The sequence below is a fragment of the Geotrypetes seraphini genome, chromosome 4 (genome assembly GCF_902459505.1).
Source record: "Geotrypetes seraphini chromosome 4, aGeoSer1.1, whole genome shotgun sequence".
NCBI classification, from domain to species: Eukaryota; Metazoa; Chordata; class Amphibia; order Gymnophiona; family Dermophiidae; genus Geotrypetes; species Geotrypetes seraphini.
Genome location: NC_047087.1, coordinates 59,197,507 through 59,219,585, shown reverse-complemented (window position 1 = coordinate 59,219,585; position 22,079 = coordinate 59,197,507). Strand labels below are relative to the sequence as shown.

General features: G+C 41.5%; 1 protein-coding gene across 2 annotated transcripts in view; it reads left to right on the top strand.

The window, feature by feature from the left end:
* The window catches only part of RPGRIP1L (RPGRIP1 like), a 326,668-nt gene that overhangs the window by 118,826 nt on the left and 185,763 nt on the right, over positions 1-22,079 (top strand). For both annotated transcript variants that reach the window (XM_033943001.1, XM_033943003.1), the window contains 2 exons: positions 2,674-2,747; positions 10,188-10,333. In XM_033943001.1, coding sequence (XP_033798892.1) covers positions 2,674-2,747; positions 10,188-10,333 — 220 coding nt within the window. The remainder of the gene's footprint in view (positions 1-2,673; positions 2,748-10,187; positions 10,334-22,079) is intronic.

Genomic DNA, 22,079 nt, shown 5'->3' with positions numbered 1-22,079 from the left:
GATGAGCTACCACCACCACCAAAATTTCTGTCTGGAACCCTGAAAGTCTGTCTGGGTAGAGGCTCCTGTGGAATACTTGCGAGAGCACCTGGAGCCATGAAAGGACCCCCGACTCTGTTCGTTCCATTCTAGATGCCTCCAGGAAACCAGCCACTCTGTAATGTTACCTTCAGAAGTGGACAAGATTTTCTTCCTGGTGTCTTCTTCATCATCTTGATCCAACTTCTCTGGCAGTGGAGACATTGTTGGATTATTTGCTTTCTTTGTCTGACTCTGGCCTTAAGTCTTCTTCCATCAGAGTCCACCTCAGTGCCATTGCTGCTTTTCATGAGCCGGTCCATGGAAAACTTCTCTCAGCTCATCCCCTGGTGTCCAGGTTCATGCGGGGTCTTTTCAATGTGAAACCAACTCTCAAAGCCCCTCCTGTAATCTGGGATCTCAATGTGGTTCTTTCCACCTTAATGAAGCCTCCATTTGAACCTTTGGCTACCGCTCCTTTCAAGTTTCTCACTTGGAAGGTACTTTTCCTTATTGCTCTTACCTCTGCCAGGAGGGTCAGTGAGCTCCATGCACTAGTTGCTGATCCACCTTTTACAGTCTTTCATCATGACAAGGTGGTTCTGCGTACACATCCAAAGTTTCTCCCTAAGGTTGTCTCGGAATTCCATCTCAACCAATCCATTGTTCTGCCTGTCTTCTTTCCGAAACCTCACTCTCATTCTGGAGAACAGGCTCTGCATACTTTGGACTGTAAGCGGGCTCTAGCTTACTATTTAGAGCGTACTAAGCCCCACAGATCATCTCCCCAACTCTTTCTGTCCTTTGATCCGAATAAATTGGGACGTCCTGTTTCTAAACGTACGTTGTCCAATTGGCTTGCAGCGTGCATTTCATTTTGTTATGCTCAGTCCGGACTGACACTGGAAGGTTCTGTCACGGCCCATAGAGTTCGAGCTATGGCAGCATCTGTAGCTTTCCTCCGTACCACTCCTATTGAGGAAATCTGCAAAGCTGCTACTTGGTCCTCAGTTCATACTTTTACATCTCATTATTGTCTGGATGCATTCTCCAGACGGGATGGACACTTCGGCCAATTTGTTTTGCAAAATTTGTTTTCCTAATGGCCAACCTTCCCTCCATCCCTCTTTTTGTTAGCTTGGAGGTCACCCATCAGTCAAAAATATGCTGCCTGCTTGTCCTGGGATAAAGCACAGTTACTTACCGTAACAGGTGTTATCCAGGGACAGCAGGCAGATATTCTTGCATCCCACCTCCCTGGGTTGGCTTCTTAGCTGGCTTATCCTAACTGGGGACCGCGCGCCTCTGTCGGGCGGGAAGGCACTCGCGCGTGCGCGGTGCGGCCTACTAGAACTTTCCAAGTTCTTAGAGTGCAATCACTCTAAAATTGTCCGTACCGGGGCTCCGTCGGTGCCGTCACCCATCAGTCAAGAATATCTGCCTGCTGTCCCTGGATAACACCTTTTACGGTAAGTAACTGTGCTTTCCTGTCTCTTTCAGTCTGTACATCTTAGCTCGAATTCCAGAAAATTTACTTGCTTCTTTGGCTTTTCTTGAACTGGGAATTTTTTAATTACACTGCTGGGTTGAGTGGGTCCTCACTTGTTGCATATTAATTGCATGTAGCAGGGGTTCCAAAAATCAGATTCAGTCACTTTCATGACCCTAGCTCACTTATAATTTATTAAGATTTTATGAGGGTATGAGAGCTGAGTTTGGAGAGCCTTGGTGAACCTAACACCCAACAAAGTGCAAAACAGTCATTTATAATTTAAAAAAAAAATCTCCTGCAGCTGATTGTGATTTATGATAGGGCAGTTCTCAGGTGAGGGGTAGATTTTTTTTTTCAGTGGTAAAAAGCTTTGTTCCCACTCCTGCGGTTGCTGCGGGTTAACCATGGGAAATGGGCACTGTGTCAATAATCTACCTTCAGATCCCCCTGGCACTACAAGTGCCTTAAATGTTAAGCAGCTGTGTTGGGTTGAGTGCTGCGGGATAACCATGGGAAATGGGCACTGTGTCAATAATCTACCTTCAGATCCCCCTGGCACTACAATTGCCTTAAATGTTAAGCAGCTGTGTTGGGTTGAGTGCTGCTAAGTATCTGTTCCCCAAGAATTTATCAGTGATATTTTAAACTTATAATGAAGGACCTTAGTTGTGCTTTATTCAAGACTAGCTGGTTTAATTTTTTTTTTAAACAGTACAGGATAGGCAAACATGGTCTCAGTTTTCAGGCTAGGCAGTAGTTCATTGACCATGCTATATATTGCTTTTTGGAGGATCCCGGGTCTATTTTTGAGTCACATCATTTGTTCCTCAGATTAGTCAGACTGAATATCTGATATCAGTAATCTTGCAATGGCAACATGTGGTGACCTGCTTTAGAGGTCAAGTTAGCCACGTCTGAAAGGAGATAAAATTAGTAACCATCAACTAAAGATTGTCCTGCAGTGGTTGGGCTGAAGTAAGGAAGAAGTTATTATAAATATGAAGGGATATAAAATAGAAAGGAAAAAGCTTGGTTGGTGCAAATGAAGGCTTGTGGTACAGTAAGGCTACTTTCTAATGAACTGGAAGCCAAAAGAAAGAGGATGAAACTACCATGACGTATCATCACAAACAAATATTTTACTTTTCATTTTCTTATTCTAGTTGCATGGCAGAATTAATGACCTAGAAAAGGAGCGGGATCTTTTAAAGGAAAACTATGATAAACTATACAGTAGGTAAGTCATAGACAATGTTGCTACTTCTTTAATTCTTGTTTATTCTGAGGAAAAGCAAAATGACCAGTCATATACAGTACATGTGTAACAGGATACCAAAATCTTCCACTCTCTTTACAATGAAATAGCTTTTGCTAGTTTTGCTGTCTTATTTTTGATTTTGTAAATACCTTATTTTGCAGGTTAAGAATTCGGGAGTCATACTGTACTCTTTATTTGTCATTTAAACCGTAGTTTCAGGCTGTAATTAAGAGCTCTTTTTTTCAAACTGCATGTGAGGGTGTCTATAGGACACGGATATTTCCCATTAAAGATACTCTCACTAGAGAATGACACGGGGAAAAAATCTGTCCCCGGCCCCGGCCCACCATCATCTGCACCGCCCCGTCACCGCCATTCCCTTCACCGCCCCATCACCGTCACCGCCATCCCTTTCACCGCCCCGTCACCGCCACTGCCATCCCATTCACCGCCCCGTCACCGTCCCCGCTGCATCCATATAAGCCTTAGTACTGTAATATTTAGCTTATTCCTTTCTTATAAATCAAAGTTCCTGCTGCTGAACTAGAGAAAGAGATGTTCAGCTGGCAGGGCTTTGTTTATAAATTTTTATCAACACAACTAATATACTACTTTATCCTAAAGCAAAAAATAAATAAATAGAATTTTTTTCTACCTTTGTTGTCTGGTTTCTGCTTTCCACATCTTCTCATTCAATTCCTTCCATCCACTGTGTGTCTTCTCTCTGCGTCTTCCATTTGCTGTTACTGTGCCTCTCCCTTCACTACCCCTCCAATTGGTCTAGCACCCATTTTCTTCCCTCCGCTCCCCCATAGTCTGGCATCTGTCTTCTTCCCATTCTGTCTTCCACATTTCCCTTCAGGGTCTGTTCCTCTCCACCCTCCTTCAATGTCTGTCCTATTCCTTTCCACCACCACCCTTCCCTCCCTCCTTTACCATCTGTTCCTTTCTACCACCCTTCAGCTCCTCTCGCGTGGCTTATCTATCTACCTTCCTCCCTCTTATTTTCATGGCACGTTACAATGTAATTTGTGCAAGCCACTGGAGCCTGCGAGCTCGGTCCCTGTCCCATCCCCACAAACCATCTCGCTTCTGTGCTCCTATTTTCCCCATTTCTAATATCTCCCCTATGTATCTGCCATTGCCCCCCCCCTGTGTCCATATACCATCCCCATGGCATGTCCCCTTTATGTGTCTGTCCCTATGCCCCATGCACATAATTTCCCCTCTTTCTGTTACCTTCCTGTGTCCAGATTTCCCCTATCTTCCTCTTCCATACCAGTGTGTCTCTTCTTTTCAACCCCATCTAGCTTTTTTCCCTCTTTCTTCCCCCCCCACCCTGCTTCTAGCATCTGGCTCACCTGCCTGTCCTTCCCTTTCTTTCCTGCTGTGGGTTTTTCTTTCCGTTTTCATCCCCTTGGCCCAGAATCCTTTTCCCTTTCACTCCCTCCTTCCAGTCTGAGCCAGGAACATGGGCGATCGCACGGTCCTCGCAGCCCCCACCCGCCTGCCCAATCAATCGTAGTGATTAGCCAGCTCTCTCCCTTCTCCTCACCTTAGTTTGCAGGCTTTCTTTTTTGACGACCTGAACGCTTTCCCAAAGAGCCCCCACCCGCCTGCCCAATCGATCGTAGTGATTAGCCAGCTCTCTCCCTTCTCCTCACCTTAGTTTACAGGCTTTCTTTTTCGGCGACCTGCACGCTTTCCCAAAGAGCCACGCACGCGCGGCTGCTCAGTGTTCAATCTTCTGCTTTGCTGCAACTTCCTGTTTCCGGTTGCGTCAGAGCAGAAGATCAAAACTGAGCAGCAGCGGGTACGCGGCTCTTTCATAGCGTGCGGGTCGCCGAAAAAGAAAACTTACAAACTAAGGTGAGGAGAAGGGAGAGAGCTGGCTAATCACTAGGATCGATTGGGCAGGCGGGTGTGGGCTGCGGGGACCGCGCGATCCTTCATGCCTCACTGCGGGGACAAGACCATTCACCGCTCCACGGTGCGGTGAATGGCCTTGTCCCCGTCCCCGCAGCGACTGCTAGTTTTCGTTCCCCGTTTTGGCGGGTTACCCGCTGCTAAATCCGGTGGCCGTGGGTAAACCGCCACCGTGTCATTCTCTAACTCTCACCTTAAAACCCATTTCCAGTGCAAAAGAGATGTGAGTCTTGAAAAGTGGGATTCCTCACCCACAAAAATTGCAGAAGGCATCATCTACATTTTTGAACTCTTCTCCTTGTGTCACTAGGTAATAATGCCTCAGCTCCTCAGTTTTTCCTTCTGCAGGTGAGTTGAGAAGGTGTCTTTTCATCTGCTCGGAATCTGATTTATTATTTTCAGGTTTTTTTATCTGGTTTTTGAGGTATCCTGGTGCTACAGAGGTTCCCAGACAGTGCCACAGGAGTGGCATACATCAACAGACAAGGAGACATCAAGAGTGCTCCACTAAAAGTAGAGGCTCAATTGTTGTTTCGTTGGGCGGAAGCTCACCCCCAGAAGTCATATCAAAGTGCATGTAGTGGGAGTGAACACTGTGCAAGCTGACTTTCTCAGTCACCAGACCCTGGATCTGGGGGAGTAGTCTTTGTCCCAGAGTGGTTACAACAAAATTGTAATGCACCAGGGAAGGCTGACGATTGACCTGATAACGACAACAGATTACAAGAAAGCATCTCGGTACTTCAGCCAATAATTCGAGCCAGGAAATTCTGGTGTGGACACCTTAGTCCAGCCTTGGCCAACAAAAGAGCTGTTGTACGTTTTTCCCCTGTGGCTAATGGTAGGCCAGGTCATTCGAATAATAGTGACTCATCATGGATTGGTGATTCAAGTGGCGCCAGATTGACAGCGTCATCTATGGTATGGAGATCTGCTGCAACTAAAATGGGGCAGATGTCTCAGACTGTCACTACTTCCAACACTTCTGTCACAGGGCACAATTGCCCTGGAGGATTTGGAACAATCTTTAATAAAATTGTCTTCTAAAAGTGGCTTTCCTGGATTACCTGATTTAGGTAACTGATCTTAGGTGAGTTTCCGATGTTTGTTTTGCAGTCTTGAAGAATAACTGTTGTCCCACAACACTATCTTAATGTATTCATTCGATCAATCCGAACTTGATCCATAACAGCATCATATTTTGCAGCATGTTTCATCAAATAGTGTTGCTTAACATAGTATTCTTTGAAAACTGCTATCGTTTCTTGACAAATAAGGCACAATAGTCATTTGGAATGTTCAATAACAAAATAGTCAACCCATCTAAAACTCCTTAAAAACTCAGCCTTCGGTGTCAGTTGTTCATTTCTTACTCACAGGTAGAGACATGATAAGAAATGAGCAGAAATTGGTTCATTCTCCCTCATGTTACCCCACTCAGCCTTCACCCAGTTTCTCTCTCACACATATGTACCCTTTCAGCTAAATAGCAATTTTCTCTCTCTCAAAAAAAAAGTAGATAATAAATTTATTCAGCAGCATTTTTTATTTCTACTTGCCCAATATGCCGTTTTTCAGACAGAAGTGCATTGGGTTCCCCCATAAGGTGATCTGTAATTAAGAGCCAAAATATTGTAGTATTCAGGAAATATATATTAACAATTGGCTCCCAGATAGGTTTAACTACCTAATCACCTAATCCAGCATCTTCTGAACCCCCAAGAAGCCACATTTTACATACAATGCAACATCAGAAAAACAGAAAGTGATACATGTCCCTCCATATTGCACAAATAGTGCAGATATAAATTTCAAAAACTGACATAGTCCAGTTGCCACATCCTAAATTAACAAATAAAACGATTTAGTAGACTTCCATCATATCCACTCAGGATTTTGTAGACTTCAATCATATCTCCCCTCGGCCGTCTCTTTTACAAACTGAAGAGACCTAACTTTTTTTAGTCTTTCCTCATACGAGAGGAGTTCCATCCCCTTTAACATCTTTGTCGCTCTTCTTTGAACCTTTTCTAGTGCCGCTATATCTTTCTTGAGATAAGGAGACCAGAATTGAACGCAGTACTCCAGGTAATAAAACCAATAGATTTATTTCACCTACGACTAATATATATGAGATTCATGCAACATATTTCATATATAATACTAGTCTTTAAGCCCATTACATTAATGGGTGCTAGAATATATGTCTGTCTGTCTGTCTGTCTCTCTCCCTACCCCTGTCTCTTTTTTTCTGTCTCTCTCCCTCCCGCTGTCTTTCTTTCTGTCTGTCTCTCTCCCTAGCCCCTTTTGTCTGTCTGTCTTTCTGTCTCTCTTCCTGTCCCTGTGTCTTTCTTCCTTTCTTCCTGTCTCCTTCCCGCTGTCTGTCTTTCTTTCTATGTGTGTCTCTCCCTGCCACCTATGCAGCAGCAGCATTTCCCCCCCCCCCCACTTCCCTGTGCAGCAGCATGCCCTTCCCCTCCATTTCCTTGCTCATTTCTCCCACCCAACTTCCCTTTGCAGCAGCAGCATTTCCCTCCCCCCTTCCCTTTTCAGCAGTCGCAGCAGCATTCCCTCCCCCTCCATTTCCTTTCACCACATCCCCCACTTCCCTGTGCAGAAGCCGTAGCAACATTCTCTCCCCCTCCACTTCTCTGTGCAGCAGCAGCAGTAGTATTTCCCTTCCCCTCCATGTCCCTGTGCAGCAGCAGCATTTCCCCCTTCCCCCCTTTCCTTTCCTTCCCGCGGTATGGCTGGCTCCCTTAGTCCCTTGCCGGAGTTATTTTTAAATTTAAAGGTGCCACCGCGGCTCCGCTCATGATCTCCACCTGCATCGGAAGCCTTCACTGATGCAGGTACGGCTCATGAGAGGAGCCGCGGTGGCGGCTTTGAACTTAAAAATAAACTTAAGGGAGCCATCCAGACTGCAACATTATCTTGGTGTCCACGAGTGTAGAGCCATTGTAAGTGCGCATGCGCACTCCTGCCGGCCACGGACCTACGGATCATGGATCACGCAGGTAGGAGTGCACATGCACGCTTAGCGTTTTATTATGTTAGATATTTTCAAATAACATTGAAAATTTAAACTGTAAATATTTTTATGAATTATATTCATTCTAAGAAATTTTATAGTAGAAATTTCTGCCATCTGAGAAACAAAATTGCCTTATCTTCCAGAGATGTTTGGCAGCACTCCCATGTGAGGTGCTCAAGATTTGCCCATGTGAAGTGAGTTGCCCAATAAGCATGCCACAATATATGCCTTATAGGCATTGCACATCTTAGCATTTGCTTCTGTGGAGTACTTTTTCCCTCTTGTCTTAATAAATTGGCTACATACATAGCAAAATGCATCTGCCGGATGTTTACTCCTTTGTAAAAGAGCCCCTAAATTTACTCAGCTTGGAATCAATCTGGAATATTGTGTAATAAAGGTAAAATTTAAAATATCCATGTCCTGGTCAGAAAAGCAAAGTCTGAGGGAAATGCTAGCCATCTTCTATACTATTTTGGCTTATGCAATTAAGAAAGAACACTTATTACTCAGGAACAAAAAAAAAGTTATTTGGAGGGGCATAATCAAAAGAAACGTCTAAGTCCATTTTGGGCCAAAGTCGGACACGGGAAAAGGTCCATTTTCAAAAAATACGTCCAACTTTTTTTTAAAATCGTCCAACTGTACATCCAGCCATCTGATCGCCCAGACTGCTAAGTCATCCATCTTTATACCCCATTTTCGTCCCAAAATTCGTCCAAATTACAAACACCTAGAAAAAGGCCTTTTGGACGTGGGAGGGGCCAGAAAAGTAATGGACTGGACACCCAGACATGGCACCAGAGTACTGGGGTACCTTACAGGGCACTGCTGTGAACTTCACAAAAAGGGTCCCACATAAACATCTCACTACAGCTGCCTTATAGGTCATGGTGAGCCCCCCAAAATACCCCCAGAATCTACTAAACCCACCTATCTACCACCCCAATAGCCTTTATGGCTGCAGGAGCCACTTATAAGGCAGTACAAAAGGGTTAGGATTTTTTTTTTGGGGGGTGCACATTTTTCACCATGAATACAGTGATTAGAGTGGCTTATGGGCCTGGGACCTCCTCTCCTTGGTTCACTAACCCACCCCCAAGACCACTTAAGCCACCTCTGTGCAGCTCTACTAGGCTTTCCTATGCCAGGCTGCCAGGTGCTGATGTTCTGGAGGCAGATATGTAAAGTTGTTATTACGATTTTTATGGGGGTGGGGGGGCAGTGATCACTGGGGCAGTGTGTTGTGGTCTGTACTTTGTGTTTGTAGTGCTTATCTGGTCACTTTGGATACTTTCTGTGGACTTAGACCCGGTTTTAGATGACCTAAGTCACAACGTCCAAGTTCCGTCTTAGCAGTGTTGTAAAACTTTTGGTTATACATTCAGTACGACTAAGGCCCTCTCTTACTAAGGTGCGCTAACCGATTAGCGTGCACTAAACACTAACGCATGCATGTTAGTCTATGGACGTGTTAGCGTTTAGTGCGCACTAATTCGATTAGCACGCACTAATCAGTTAGCTCACCTTAGTAAAAGAGGGGGTAAGTGTAGGACTGCCCATGTCCCGTCCTTGACACTCCTCCTGAAATGCCCCTTTTAGCTCTTGTCGTTCAGCAGCACTGTGAAGGCCTAGGTCATTTTTAAATACGTCTAAAACCCAGTTCGATTATCGGCACTTGGACGACTTGTCTCACTGATTGTCCAAGTGCCGATTTAGGCTGGTTTTTAGTCGTTTTTCTGTTTCGATTATGAGCCCCATAGTGTTTTTAGCTGGTTGTTAGCCTGGTTCTCTAATCACTAGTCTATAATCCAGTATTACAAAAATAAATAAAAGACAACCAAATCAAAAAGGATGGTAGTTCTAAATATAGCCTATTTTGTTTAGTTACTCTTGCTTCATTTAAGAAAAACAGATTGTTTTCCTCACCTGACTTTTATAAGAACAACTACTTTGCAATGGATTTATATAACCAGTATCTGAATAACCATTTTGTAGTTATGAGAACTGTTGGTACTTGTGGTCACTGTGTTTTTGAACAAACAACTGCCCTTAGGCATTCTTGGTTGCTTTCATAGACTAAAAGCAAGTAGTTGCATTTAATGTGTGGGATAAAGTGTTTTGTCAGTTGTCCGTTGCTGAGGTTTACAGTTATAAATTCCTCTGGAATATAGATCTGAATTCTTTTTCCAGTCCAACAAATGCTGAATACTGCCAATTTTTCTGACTTTAGAGCTTTAAATTAAGGCCAGTTCCTTGCTCATTCCACAAACCCTTTAATGTTCTTTAACCGCAGCCTGTGAAAGGCGCCTTGGTTTCAACAGCAGCAGACCAGCATATGTTTGCTTAATTCCTAAGAAATGATGACAGGGGTCTCTGCCACTAAAGTCTTTTTATTCTTTATTATTTTCTGTTGGAATTGACTTATATTTCCTCATATGCCAAATGTTTAATTGCAGTGCCTTCGATGTGACCCAGGGCCACGAACAGAAATGGAAATTAAAGGAGCAGCAATTGAAACTGCAGATTGCTCAGCTTGAGGCTGCCTTAAAGTCTGATCTAGAAGATAAAAATGAAATCCTTGATAGAGTAAAACTTGAAAGAGGTATATTGTTTATAAAGCTTTGTTTTTATTTTGTAGTATCTCTATTACTTTGAGAGAACTTATTTCATTTCTTCACTCACATGCCTTATATTCTTAATTTTGTGTAAATGAAAGGATTTTCTGTTCCATTTTCTCATCTGTTCTTAATATAGGATTTATATCATCATTCATATTCAGTTTTTAGATCAGAGTAATCTTGCTTGAGTTTTATTCATTCATACCCTCATTCAGAATTTCAGAATGCCTTACAATTTGCATTCTAGTATTCCACACATCTTCATTCTCCATTAAAACAATTCTTTCAAACAAAAGGGCCTGTTCACAATGGGAAATATGTTAACATGTGATGTTAATAATGCCCTGTTGAGATTAACGGAGTCCATTTACAAACAAAAAATAGCTTTTGATCCAGCTCTTTATGTTTGTTTGTCCTCAAACATATAATCGAAAACAAATTACCTTTTTCACAAAACATTTTAAGGGTAATACTATAAAGTAGGTGCTAACATTTATGCACCAATTACATGTGTAAATATTTAGAATGCTGCATTTATTTAAATGGTCTGGATGTTATGTTATTAATCATATGACTGTGTAGTATTAGGAAGGACGCCTCAGCCCCACCACTCCACCGCAAAAATTATTTAAATTGCGGGAAGCATTGTGTGGTGCTTCATCATTGGCTGTCTTTTCCAACTTTAACTAACTTAAGTGTTTTTTCTTTGTTTTTTATTTTTAATCTAATTTTCTCATAAATACATCGTTATTCTATTGTACTTATTGATAGTGATCCAACTTTAGAATAGTACTTATCTCAGCCAAACCTGGAGAGCCAGACCCGACATGTTTCGCACATAAACCGTGCTTTCTCAAGGGTCTCCCTAGAAAATATGGAAACGGAGCCATAAACATACAATTGTGTACAGTCCCCACCCTATCAAAAGTTACAACATTAAAAACCAGTGTGATAAACTGCAACTCACCGAGGTCGCCGCCGTCATCCGACTCCAAAAGTTTAAATGAGCAAAAGATGGCACCGATGTCCTCGGAACTTAATTTAAATACCTCCTTCTCTCCTTCAGATTCACACCCCCCTGCAGCTAATTGGCCGAACTCATGGGAAGTTCATATCACAGAACTCCATTCAATCATGCTGTTTAACCCGCGGGGTTCAACTGTGTCAACCCTAAAAATATACCTCTGTTCCTCTTCATTAAGCTGTCTCAAATCACCCTCCCCCTCAGTGTCATTGATCTTGTAAATAATGCACCATCTCAATTCATCCACAGAATGTTTATGTTTAGCCCAATGTTCCACTAAGGGAGCCTGGGCTACCCTATTTACAATGCGGGACTTGTGTTCATTAAGACGTAACTTGATCTTACGATTAGTACGGCCGATGTATATAAGGTCGCAGGGGCAAATTATTGCATATACAACCCCCTGTGAATTGCAATCGGTGTTCATTCTAGATCTTAAAATCAAATCTCTCCCAGGAACCTACCAACTATCACCCTGGATGGTGAGTGGACACCACTGGCACCTTCCACAACTGCCGTGGCGACCACCCACCATTCTCTGTCTCTTCCCATATCTTTGAAAATTACAGCGTTGACCCAGTGATCTCCCCCGAGAGTAAGCCACTAAGGGGAAATTTTCCAAAGATTTATGACTCTAAACTATATGCCAATATTTCTTGAGGATGCCTACCAGGGCTGAAGTTGCCCTGGAAAAAGGCAAGACGCAAGTGAGTTGGTTGTACTCTCCCTGGGGAGTATCTCTCGGTTGTTGCAAAAGGAGATTCCTTTGCGCATACCTCCCCTTTATGTACGCCTGTCTAATTGAACCTTCGGGATAACCCCTAATCCGCAATCTGTCCCCCAATTTTTTAGCTTCCACTTTATATTGAATGACCGAAAAGCAAATCCTGCAAATCCGCAAGAATTGCCCAATGGGCAAATTGTACCTTAGTTTATAAGGGTGAAAACTATTGTAATGTAGTGTAGTATTTTTAGTCACTGGCTTTCTGTAAAGTGATGTGGAAATCAAACCCTCCTGTACCCGAATAGAAATATCTAGAAAGTCAATCATGGTTTGATGACAAACCATGGTAAATTTGATGTTGGTGTCAACAGAATTCAAATGCTGATAAAACGCTTCCAATTCTTGTCTCATGCTATCCCAAATAAAGAAAATGTCATCTAAAAATCGGCCCCAGAATAAAATATTGGGGTACCATATGGAGGTGTAAACCCAGGTCTCCTCAAATTTTGCCATATACAGGGCAGCGACCGAGGGGGCCAAAGTAGCCCCCATCGCTACCCCTTGGATTTGTTGAAAAAACTTCTGATGAAACTGGAAATAATTTCTCTTTATCACCCAGCAAGCCAGTTGTACGAGAAAGTCTGTAGATATACGGTGAGGGGTCATAGCCTGAAGTGTCTGACGAATGGTATGGAGAGCTTCATCCTGTGGGATCTGAGTATACAAAGACACAACGTCTAAAGTTACCAACCATTTGTCAGACATGTCCAGTTCCAAATTTGTCAAGTCCCTTAGAAAATGGGAAGAATCCCTGATGTAAGATTTAATCTTAGGAACTTCTTCCCTAAGGAAGAAATCCACCATCTTGGAGAGGGGCTCCAGAATAGAAAACCTGATGTTGACAATGGGCCGTCCCGGAGGGTTTTGTAAGGTTTTGTGCACCTTGGGAACAAAGGAGATCCTCGGGACCCTCGGATGTTTTTCGAACAGGAATTTATATTCTTTCATTGTGATGGTACCCTCCTCCCGGTGTTTATTCAAAAATTCCAAAATTTCGGTCCCCAAAGTTGTAGTAGGGTTTTCTGTCAAAAGGCAATAAGCCTGTGTGTCTGCTAATTGGCGTAATGCTTCATTTTCATAATCTCTCCTATTGAGAACTACAGTGGCACCCCCCTTGTCAGCCTTAGTAATGACAATATCGTTGTTATCTAAAAGTTCCTGAAAACCCTCCTGTTGTGCCCTAGTAGTATTAAACGGACCCTGATTTTTCCAAAATTTCTGAAGATCCTTTAAATCTTTAATGACCAATTCAGAAAAAGTAAATATTAAAGGGTCCATAGGGCCCGGGGGGGTCCTGGAAGATTTTGTCCTACAAATGGGAATGGAAATTGTGTCCGTTAGGACCTCCTGATCTTCATTGTCGTCCGCTAGCTGTTGAAAGGTATCTGTGCTCTCAAATAAACCTTAAGTTGCATCTTCCTGGTGAAACTATGTAGCGCCTTGTGTAGCTGGAAAAAATCCGGTGGATGAGACATCACAAAACCCATACCTTTCTCTAAAATGTCCATTTGGTGAGTCGTCAACTGTGTAGAAGACAAATTAATTACTGTCGAGCTGTTCCCGTCCGCGTTTTGTAAGTCGTTTGTTGAACTGTGCCCCTCGTGCATTGCTGGCGTACTCGTCCTCGTCCCCGAGTGTCTAAATTGGGGGACTCCCCTGATTTCTCATTAGTGGTCTCCATTGAGCCTTCACTAGAGGCTTCTGAGTCTCCTGAGAAACTATCAAATGCAATCTTCTTCTTCTGTGGAATCACCATGCTTTTCCTTTGCCATGAATAAACGCGATCGTGCAAATAATCGCGTTCATCCCTTTTCCACTTCTTGATCTTGTTGATCTTAATCTCCTCCCTGAATTTGGCCATTGATGCTTTTAAATCCCTCAATTTCTGGTCAAAGTCAGTAACTTCTTGCCGCTGTTGAAGATCACTTTCAATCCCACTCACCTTAATACATAGTTCCTTTTCGGTTGCCTCTGTGGTTTCCACTAGGAGAATCATTAGGTCTCTCGAACATTTGTTCAAAATTGCTGTCCAGCGTTCGCTGAAGGATTTATCTGTAGAGATCATCTTGGGTTCTTTGAGGATGCAGAGTCCCCTAGGAATCATAGTATTTTTAAGGTATTGTACCAAAGTACTACAGTGCAATTCCGCCCTTATAGCTCTTTTCATTACATTCTCAAGCTCCAGCCAAGAAGATTCCGCCGGGGGGGCAGATTCATCGTCAAGAAGAGCAGGTCTCAACAGTATCTTCTTGAACTGCTCTTCCGTATACCCCTCGAACTGCATTGATTCTTGGGCCATCTTAGATTTTCACTTAAAGCAACTATTGCAGTGGCCACTTGTCATATAATGTTTAATCCAGCCTTGTAAACATCAATGAGACTGCATTTATTTAAATGGTCTGGATGTTATGTTAGTAATCATATGACTGTGTAGTATTAGAAAGGACGCCTCAGCCCCACCACTCCACCGCAAAAATTATTTAAATCGCGGGAAGCATTGTGTGGTGCTTCATCATTGGCTGTCTTTTCCAACTTTAACTAACTTAAGTGTTTTTTCTTTGTTTTTTATTTTTAATCTAATTTTCTCATAAATACATCGTTATTCTATTGTACTTATTGATAGTGATCCAACTTTAGAATAGTACTTATCTCAGCCAAACCTGGGGAGCCAGACCTGACATGTTTCGCACATAAACCGTGCTTTCTCAAGGGTCTCCCTAGAAAATATGGAAACGGAGCCATAAACATACAATTGTGTACAGTCCCCACCCTATGATTAATAACATAACATCCAGACCATTTAAATAAATGCAGTCTCATTGATGTTTACAAGGCTGGATTAAATATTATATGACAAGTGGCCACTGCAATAGTTGCTTTAAGATAATATTTAGAATGCTGGCATATATACACACATGTGCACAAATAAGGCTAGATTCACTAAAGATAGCAATTCAATTGCACTGAGGTGCAAATCATTTGCATGCAAACACCCCAACTCAATCCGTCAGTGAGCGATTGAGTCAGGGAGAGCCCTGACAATAGTGACAGGAGAAGCAGCCTCCTGTCATTGCTGTCAGGGCTTCTGCCAACTTTTTTTTGTTGTTGTTTAATGGGCCAGATATTTTGCGTGTATTACAAACGCAAAATATCTGGCCAATAAAAAAAATTGAAAAAAAAGCCTCCCTCACCCCTCCCTGAACCCCCCAAAATGGCAGGAGAGATGCTTCAAGTTCAAGTTTCAAGTTTATTTAAAAATTTGATTTGATCGTAAAATCTTAATCCAATGCTGACTCCCTCCTGCCATCGGCGCTCCCCCTCACCGCGCTCTAAAATATGGCATAGGGATGCCGACTCCTTTCCTCCCTCCCCAAAATAAACAACAGGAGGGATGTCCACTCCCTCCTGCCACCAGACGTGACTCCTGCTCCTCATCCCCCTCCCCGTACCTCTAAAAGTTGGAAGCAGGTAGGGTGCTCAGTCCCTCCTGTTCCTCCAGACTCCTCCAATGAACTGCGGGCCTTAGGCCTCGCCAAGGTGCATCATGTGATGCACGAGGAGGGGCCTAAGACCCTGATTGGCTCAGGCGCCTCCAGAATTGTACACAATATTCTAAATGAGGTTTCACCAAAGTTTTATACAGGGGCATCAATACCTCCTTTTTCCTACTGGCCATATCTCTCCCTATGCACCCTATCATCTTTCTAGCTTTCGCCATCACCTGCTCAACCTGTTTGTCCACCTTTAGATCATCACATACAATCACTCCCAAGTCCCACTCTTCTGTCATGCAAATAAGTTCTTCACCCCCTAAACTGCACCGTTCCCTCAGGTTTTTGCAGCCCAAATGCATGACCTTGCATTTCATAGCATTAAATTTTAGCTGCCAAATTTCAGACCATTCTTCAAGCTTCGCCAGATCTTTCTTCATGTTATTCACACCATCCGGCGTATATACTCTATTGCAGATTTTGGTATCGTCCACAAAGAGGCAAATCTTATCCAACAGCCCTTCAGCAATATCGTTTATAAAAATGATAAAAAGAACAGGCCCAAGAACAGAATCTTGAGGTACACCACTGGTAACATCTCTTTCCTCAGAGCGATCTCCATTGATCTCTACCCTCTGTCGCCTTCCACTTAACTAGTTCTTGACCCAGCCCGTCACTTTGGGACCCATCCCAAGGGCACTCAGTTTATTTATTAGATGTCTGTGTGGAACACTGTCAAAGGCTTTGCTAAAATCTAAATACACCACATCTAGCGCACATCCTCTATCCAATTCTCTGGTCACCCAGTCAAAGAAATTGATTAGATTTCTCTGACAATACTTACTTCTAGTGAATCCATATTGCCTCCAGTCCTGTAATCCATAGGATTCCAGAAACTTCACTATTCTCTGTTTTAAAAGTATTTCCATTAATTTGCTTACCACAGAAGTAGATGCAGCAACAGCAAATGGTGTCTGTTATATGAAAACTTGGGTATCATTATAAAGGAAGCTCTGGAATTAGGATGAAGTTAAGGTGATAGACTCAGGATTAATCTAAGGAAATACTTTTTTACAGAAAGGGTAGTAGATGTATGGAACAGTCTCCCAGAAGAGGTGGTAGAGACAGAGACTGTGTCTGAATTCAAGAAAGCGTGGAACAGGCACATGAGATCTCTTAGAGAGAGGAAGAGATAATGGTTTCTGCGGATGGACAGATTGGATGGGCCATTTGGCCTTTATCTGCCATCATATTTCTATATTTCTTAACACTATGCAGTAATAGGATGTGCTTTAAGAAATTGTTAAAGACTCATCTTTTTGTTAAAGCTTTCTATTAGCTATCATGGGAGTCTGGGTGAGTAGATATTGAAGCTATGTAACTATTTGCTTTAATAACACTGGTCTACATTCATTTTGGTGCCTCAAATGTTAGACCTGTTTCTGGGTATATTTGACCTTCTGATTCCAAAAATGGCACCAGTTTTCTCCTATCGGCTCTATTTTTTGAGATACAGAACATGTGCCATATAATAATAATAATAATAACAGTTTATATAGCGGAGGACCGTGACGTTCTATGCGGTTTACAATGATTAAAAGATGTTACAGATTGAGTAGATTTAACAAAGTTAAGGGTTAGTGATTAACAGTTCTGGGGACAGTTGTGGACTAAGATTGTATAGGTCAGTTACCTAAATACTTCAAGAACAGATATGATTTTAGGTGTTTCCTAAATTCCCCATAATTAGTATGCATAAGCAGTTGTTTCAGATCTTTACCCCATAATGCTGCTTGATGTGAGAAAAGATGTTGATGATGACTTTTAAATTTATATCCTCTAACCGGTGGGGAAATAAAATTCAGATGTGAGCTTCTCTTATGTTTGTTGTGAAAGAGAAAAGGTCAGTTATATATTTAGGGGCCAAACCATATAGTACCTTAAAGCAAAAACATCCAAACTTGAACTTCACACGCGCCTCCATCGGCAGCCAATGTAGAAGTCGATAGGAAGGTGTTATGTGATCGATCTTCTTCAACCCACAAAGTAGCCTGACCGCCGCATTTTGTACCAGTTGCAATCGCTGCATATTCTTCTGTTGAATTGCCAAATAGGCGATGTTACAGTAATCAAGTTGGCTCAGTATAAGGGATTGTACCAGAATTCTAAATGATGAGACATCAAAGTATGCTCTAATGGACCGAAGCTTCCAAAGGGTATGAAAACTCTTTCTAACTAAGGAATCCACCTGGTCTTTCATGGTCAGGCTCTGGTCCAATGTTACTCCCAATACCTTCATAGTAGATTGAATAGGATAGCTAAGATATTGATGCACATTGATGTTTTAGTGTCAAGCGGGTGTAGTGAAGCTACAAAAATTTTTGTTTTTTCTGGATTAAGCTTTAGTCTGAATTCAATCATCCATTGCTCCATCAAATTTAGTACTTCTGTTACTTTAGGGGAAGCTTCCGAGAGAGAGGTAGTGAATGGGATAATGATCATAAAGTCATCTGCGTAGCTAAATAATTTTATCCCCAGTTGAGACAATTGCACACCTAATGAAGACATGCCAGATGGATTGTTCCTTGTATCATAGAGAACGTGATTAAAACGTACTTGATAGGTGCAGGATATATGAAAACCTCGGAACCAGTTTAACACCTCTCCTTTGATTCCAATTGCGTCTAAGCATTGTAACAGTTTCCCATGGTCCACCAAGTCGAAGGCAGAACTCAAGTCAAATTGCATGATCAGGGCGTTAAGGCCTTTACTAAACAAGAAACACAAATTATCCAAGAGAGCTGTCATTACTGTCTCAGTGCTAAACAAAGGCCTAAAACCACTCTTCACTCTGCTCACCCATTAAAAAATCAGGATATTTTAATGTAGTATTTAAATTTAAGTATGAAGGAAACATATTAAAAATTAAAAGAAAAGTGTATAACATGAAAATCTCCTTATTTCATACCAAAGCGCAAGCTTATGATGCAAACTTTCCAGTCATTCGACACTCAAGAAGCTCCTTTTGTAAGACTTCTGAGAGTGGGATCTGCCAGGACAATCCCGCATAAGATGCCAACAATATTCTGTCATGTGTGCATCCCATCTTCCTTGGTATCTGGCTTCCATAGTTTTATGTCCTGGTGAAATCTTTCACCTTGCTCTTCGCTTAAGTCACCAAGGTTCTCTTGAAAGCAATCTAAGTGACTGTGCAGATAATAATAATAATAATAATAACAGTTTATATACTGCAGGACCGTGAAGTTCTATGCGGTTTACAATGATTAAAAATGGTACAAATTGAGTGGAATTGACAAGTTAATACTAGTGAATCGTGGTTCTAGGGATCAGTTAAGTGGAAGAGATTGTACAAATCAGTTGCCGAAGTAGTTCAGGAACAGATATGTTTTTAGGTGTTTCCTAAATTCCCCGTAAGTATTAGCTAGCATAAGTAATTGTTCCAGGTCTTTACCCCATAATGCTGCTTGATATGAGAGAAGATGTTGGTGGTGACATTTGAATTTACATCCTTTAACCGGTAGAGATACAAAATTCAAATGTGAGCTTCTCTTATGTTTGTTGGTTGGGAAGGAGAAAAGGTCAGTTATATATTTAGGGGCTAAGCCAAACAGTGCCTTAAAGCAGAAACATCCAAACTTAAACTTCACACGTGCCTCCATCGGCAACCAATGCAGGAGTCGGTAAGAAGGAGATACATGGTCAAATTTCTTCATCCCAAAAATCAGTCTGACTGCTGCATTTTGCACCAGTTGTAATCGTTGCAAGGTCTTCTGGGATAATGGACTTTAACACTCATGTACAGCCAAAGCTGTTGAAATGAAAGAGCATGTCCTCTACTAATTGTGTGTAGTTGTCTGTCTTTTTGTTGTCAAGAAAGTTTTTCACAAGACCAAATGAAGACCAGGCACATGATTCGATTTCATTCATTGATGCTATGAAATGTAGGTCATTTATAAGTTGTCTGATCTGTGGAGCATCGAAAACTCCTGCCTTCAGTTTCTCCATGGTAGGTCCAGGTAACATGAGCGCTATGTAAGCAAAACATGAAATGTCGTTATTCAAAGCCTTTACAAATTGTTTCATCAGGCCTAGCTTTATATGCAGTGATAGCAGTATGATTCTATCTCGTTCTTCCAAAGATTAATTGATTACATTTTGTCCTCCAACCACCATGTATTCCCTTGGAGGCCAATATTTTTTTGCCCGATGTTCATGTTTGGCTCTTCTGTCCCAAAGGCATAAAAAGAAAGGATACTTTGTGTAGCCACTTTTTGACCAAGAAGAAAACTAACTTTATTCAAGTCTACACAAATCACCTATTGATGATCTTGGTAATTTATCTTTTCCAAGACTAAAGAGATGGCCTTGTACTATTCTTTCAACCTGGTGGAATGACCAATTGGAATAGAACCATATTTGTTGCTGTTATTTAAAAGAATAAATTTCAAACTACTTTTTGAACTGTCGATAAAAAGACACCACTCGGATTATATTCTGAAAGACCCATTTTCTTCAGGTTTCCAGTGTCATTGCAGAATACTAAGTTGTTGCTTCTGTAAAGAATGGCAGCAAGTCCTTTTCTCTCCTTAGATAAAATGTAATTTTCGTTCCAGGCTGAAGTACATTCTTTTCCTTTAGTCTGATGACAAGCAATTCAGAAGACTCCTTGGAAAGATTTAAGCTCCTATCAGATCACTCAGTTCATTCTGCTCAAAACATTCACTATGTAAAGTTGGTTGGGAATCACTGTCACTGCCCCCACTATCTTTACCTTGTAAGATAGCAGACATGCGAGTCTCATCTTCTCCGTGAACTACTACAGCTCTCAAAGGAGAACAGGTCTCCTGGCTGAAGGTAGATCGGGGTAAGATCACTTCTCATGATTATTTCGATTGATGTCTATGATATTAACAATACAAAAATAATAGATATCGACATGGTTTTTTGGTTCCCTCCAAACCATTGGTACTCAAATTTCAAGTAGCTTCTCTTTCCATTTGTCCACTGGCGCAAATGCTCCGTACAAGTTTTGCATACAATATGAGGAACCCTTGGCTTATCTTGATCTCTAAGCTTGACACCAAAATAATCTACATATGTTCTTTTTACAAACTTAGAAATAGGTTTCCTACTTGCTTTCAGTGTGTACTCCCCACAAATATAGCAAAATATGTCAGGATGATTCAAGCAGCTCTGTCTTGAAGTAACCATAACCTCTAGGTGTTCGATCTGCAAAAATGAAATGATAAGAATGGGAATATACACACACCTCCTATACAATCATGACTATTATACAGTTAAGTTACTTACCTTTTACAATCCAAAGTTTTGGATGTAAAACTGTTGGTAATATGTAAACGCTCTCACTATATCTGCTAACTTGTATGCAAAAATACAAACCAGGTAACAGAATACAAAGGTGAAAAACCCATTTGAATTTAAATCTATGTGCAAATCTTTTTGCACATAAAATTGTCTTTGTTCTGTTATATTACATAATTGTCATTTGAGCTTTACATTTTTATGCCAGTGTGCATTGTAGGAAAGGAAGTAGATGAATAGTTGTGAAACAAAGGTCATAAACACACACAAAAAAAAAGGGGGGAATTTTAATACTTAAATTTCCCATTCAAAAAAGAAAGCTTCTTATGACATCCCAATTCTTCAAAAGAGATCTTTTAAATAGCGGTAAAAAAATTAATAAATTCAACCATATCTAAGAAACTAAAGCTGATGTGGTCTATCCAATGCAATTTTCTGAATTGGCACCCCAAATAATCCCAGGAACAGGTAAAAAAAAAAACCAAGGCACCAATAATTTTTTTTTTTGTTGTTGGCTTTATAAGTTTTTCATAATTTCATAATTGATTCATATTTGTATGAGTATAGTTGTGAGTTTTTGTGATTTTAATATGTACGTACCATATGTAATCCACTTAGGTTTAAAGCGGAATAATTTTTTAAAAATAAATAAATATTTCATTCATTTCCAGCATGCCTTCCAAAAAAACTTATGGAACTCATAAGGCTTGTTGCTGTCAAAATACTTGTGTGTCTGCTTATTGCAGCACCACTAGTGTAATCCCCTTTTTTCTGTTGAAAACCACCTGACTTTATGGAGTCCTGGATTTCTCTGTCCTGCTTGTCCTTGAGGACAGTAAGATGCAAATCCTAACAAACCCTTCCACTTCCCCAAGGGAGTTATGTTCTACTAAGCTTTGTAAGGGATTGATGGATTTCCGTGTGACACCAGCAGGCAAAAGACGGGTGCATGCATGTATTCAGGAATTATAGAAAGTTCCTGCACAGGACTTCACCAGATGGAGTCACCCATTTGGGAGGATATATATGCTGCTGTCCTTGGAGAACACCTGCTACTGCTACTGTGCTTTTTTGTTATCCAAAATTGT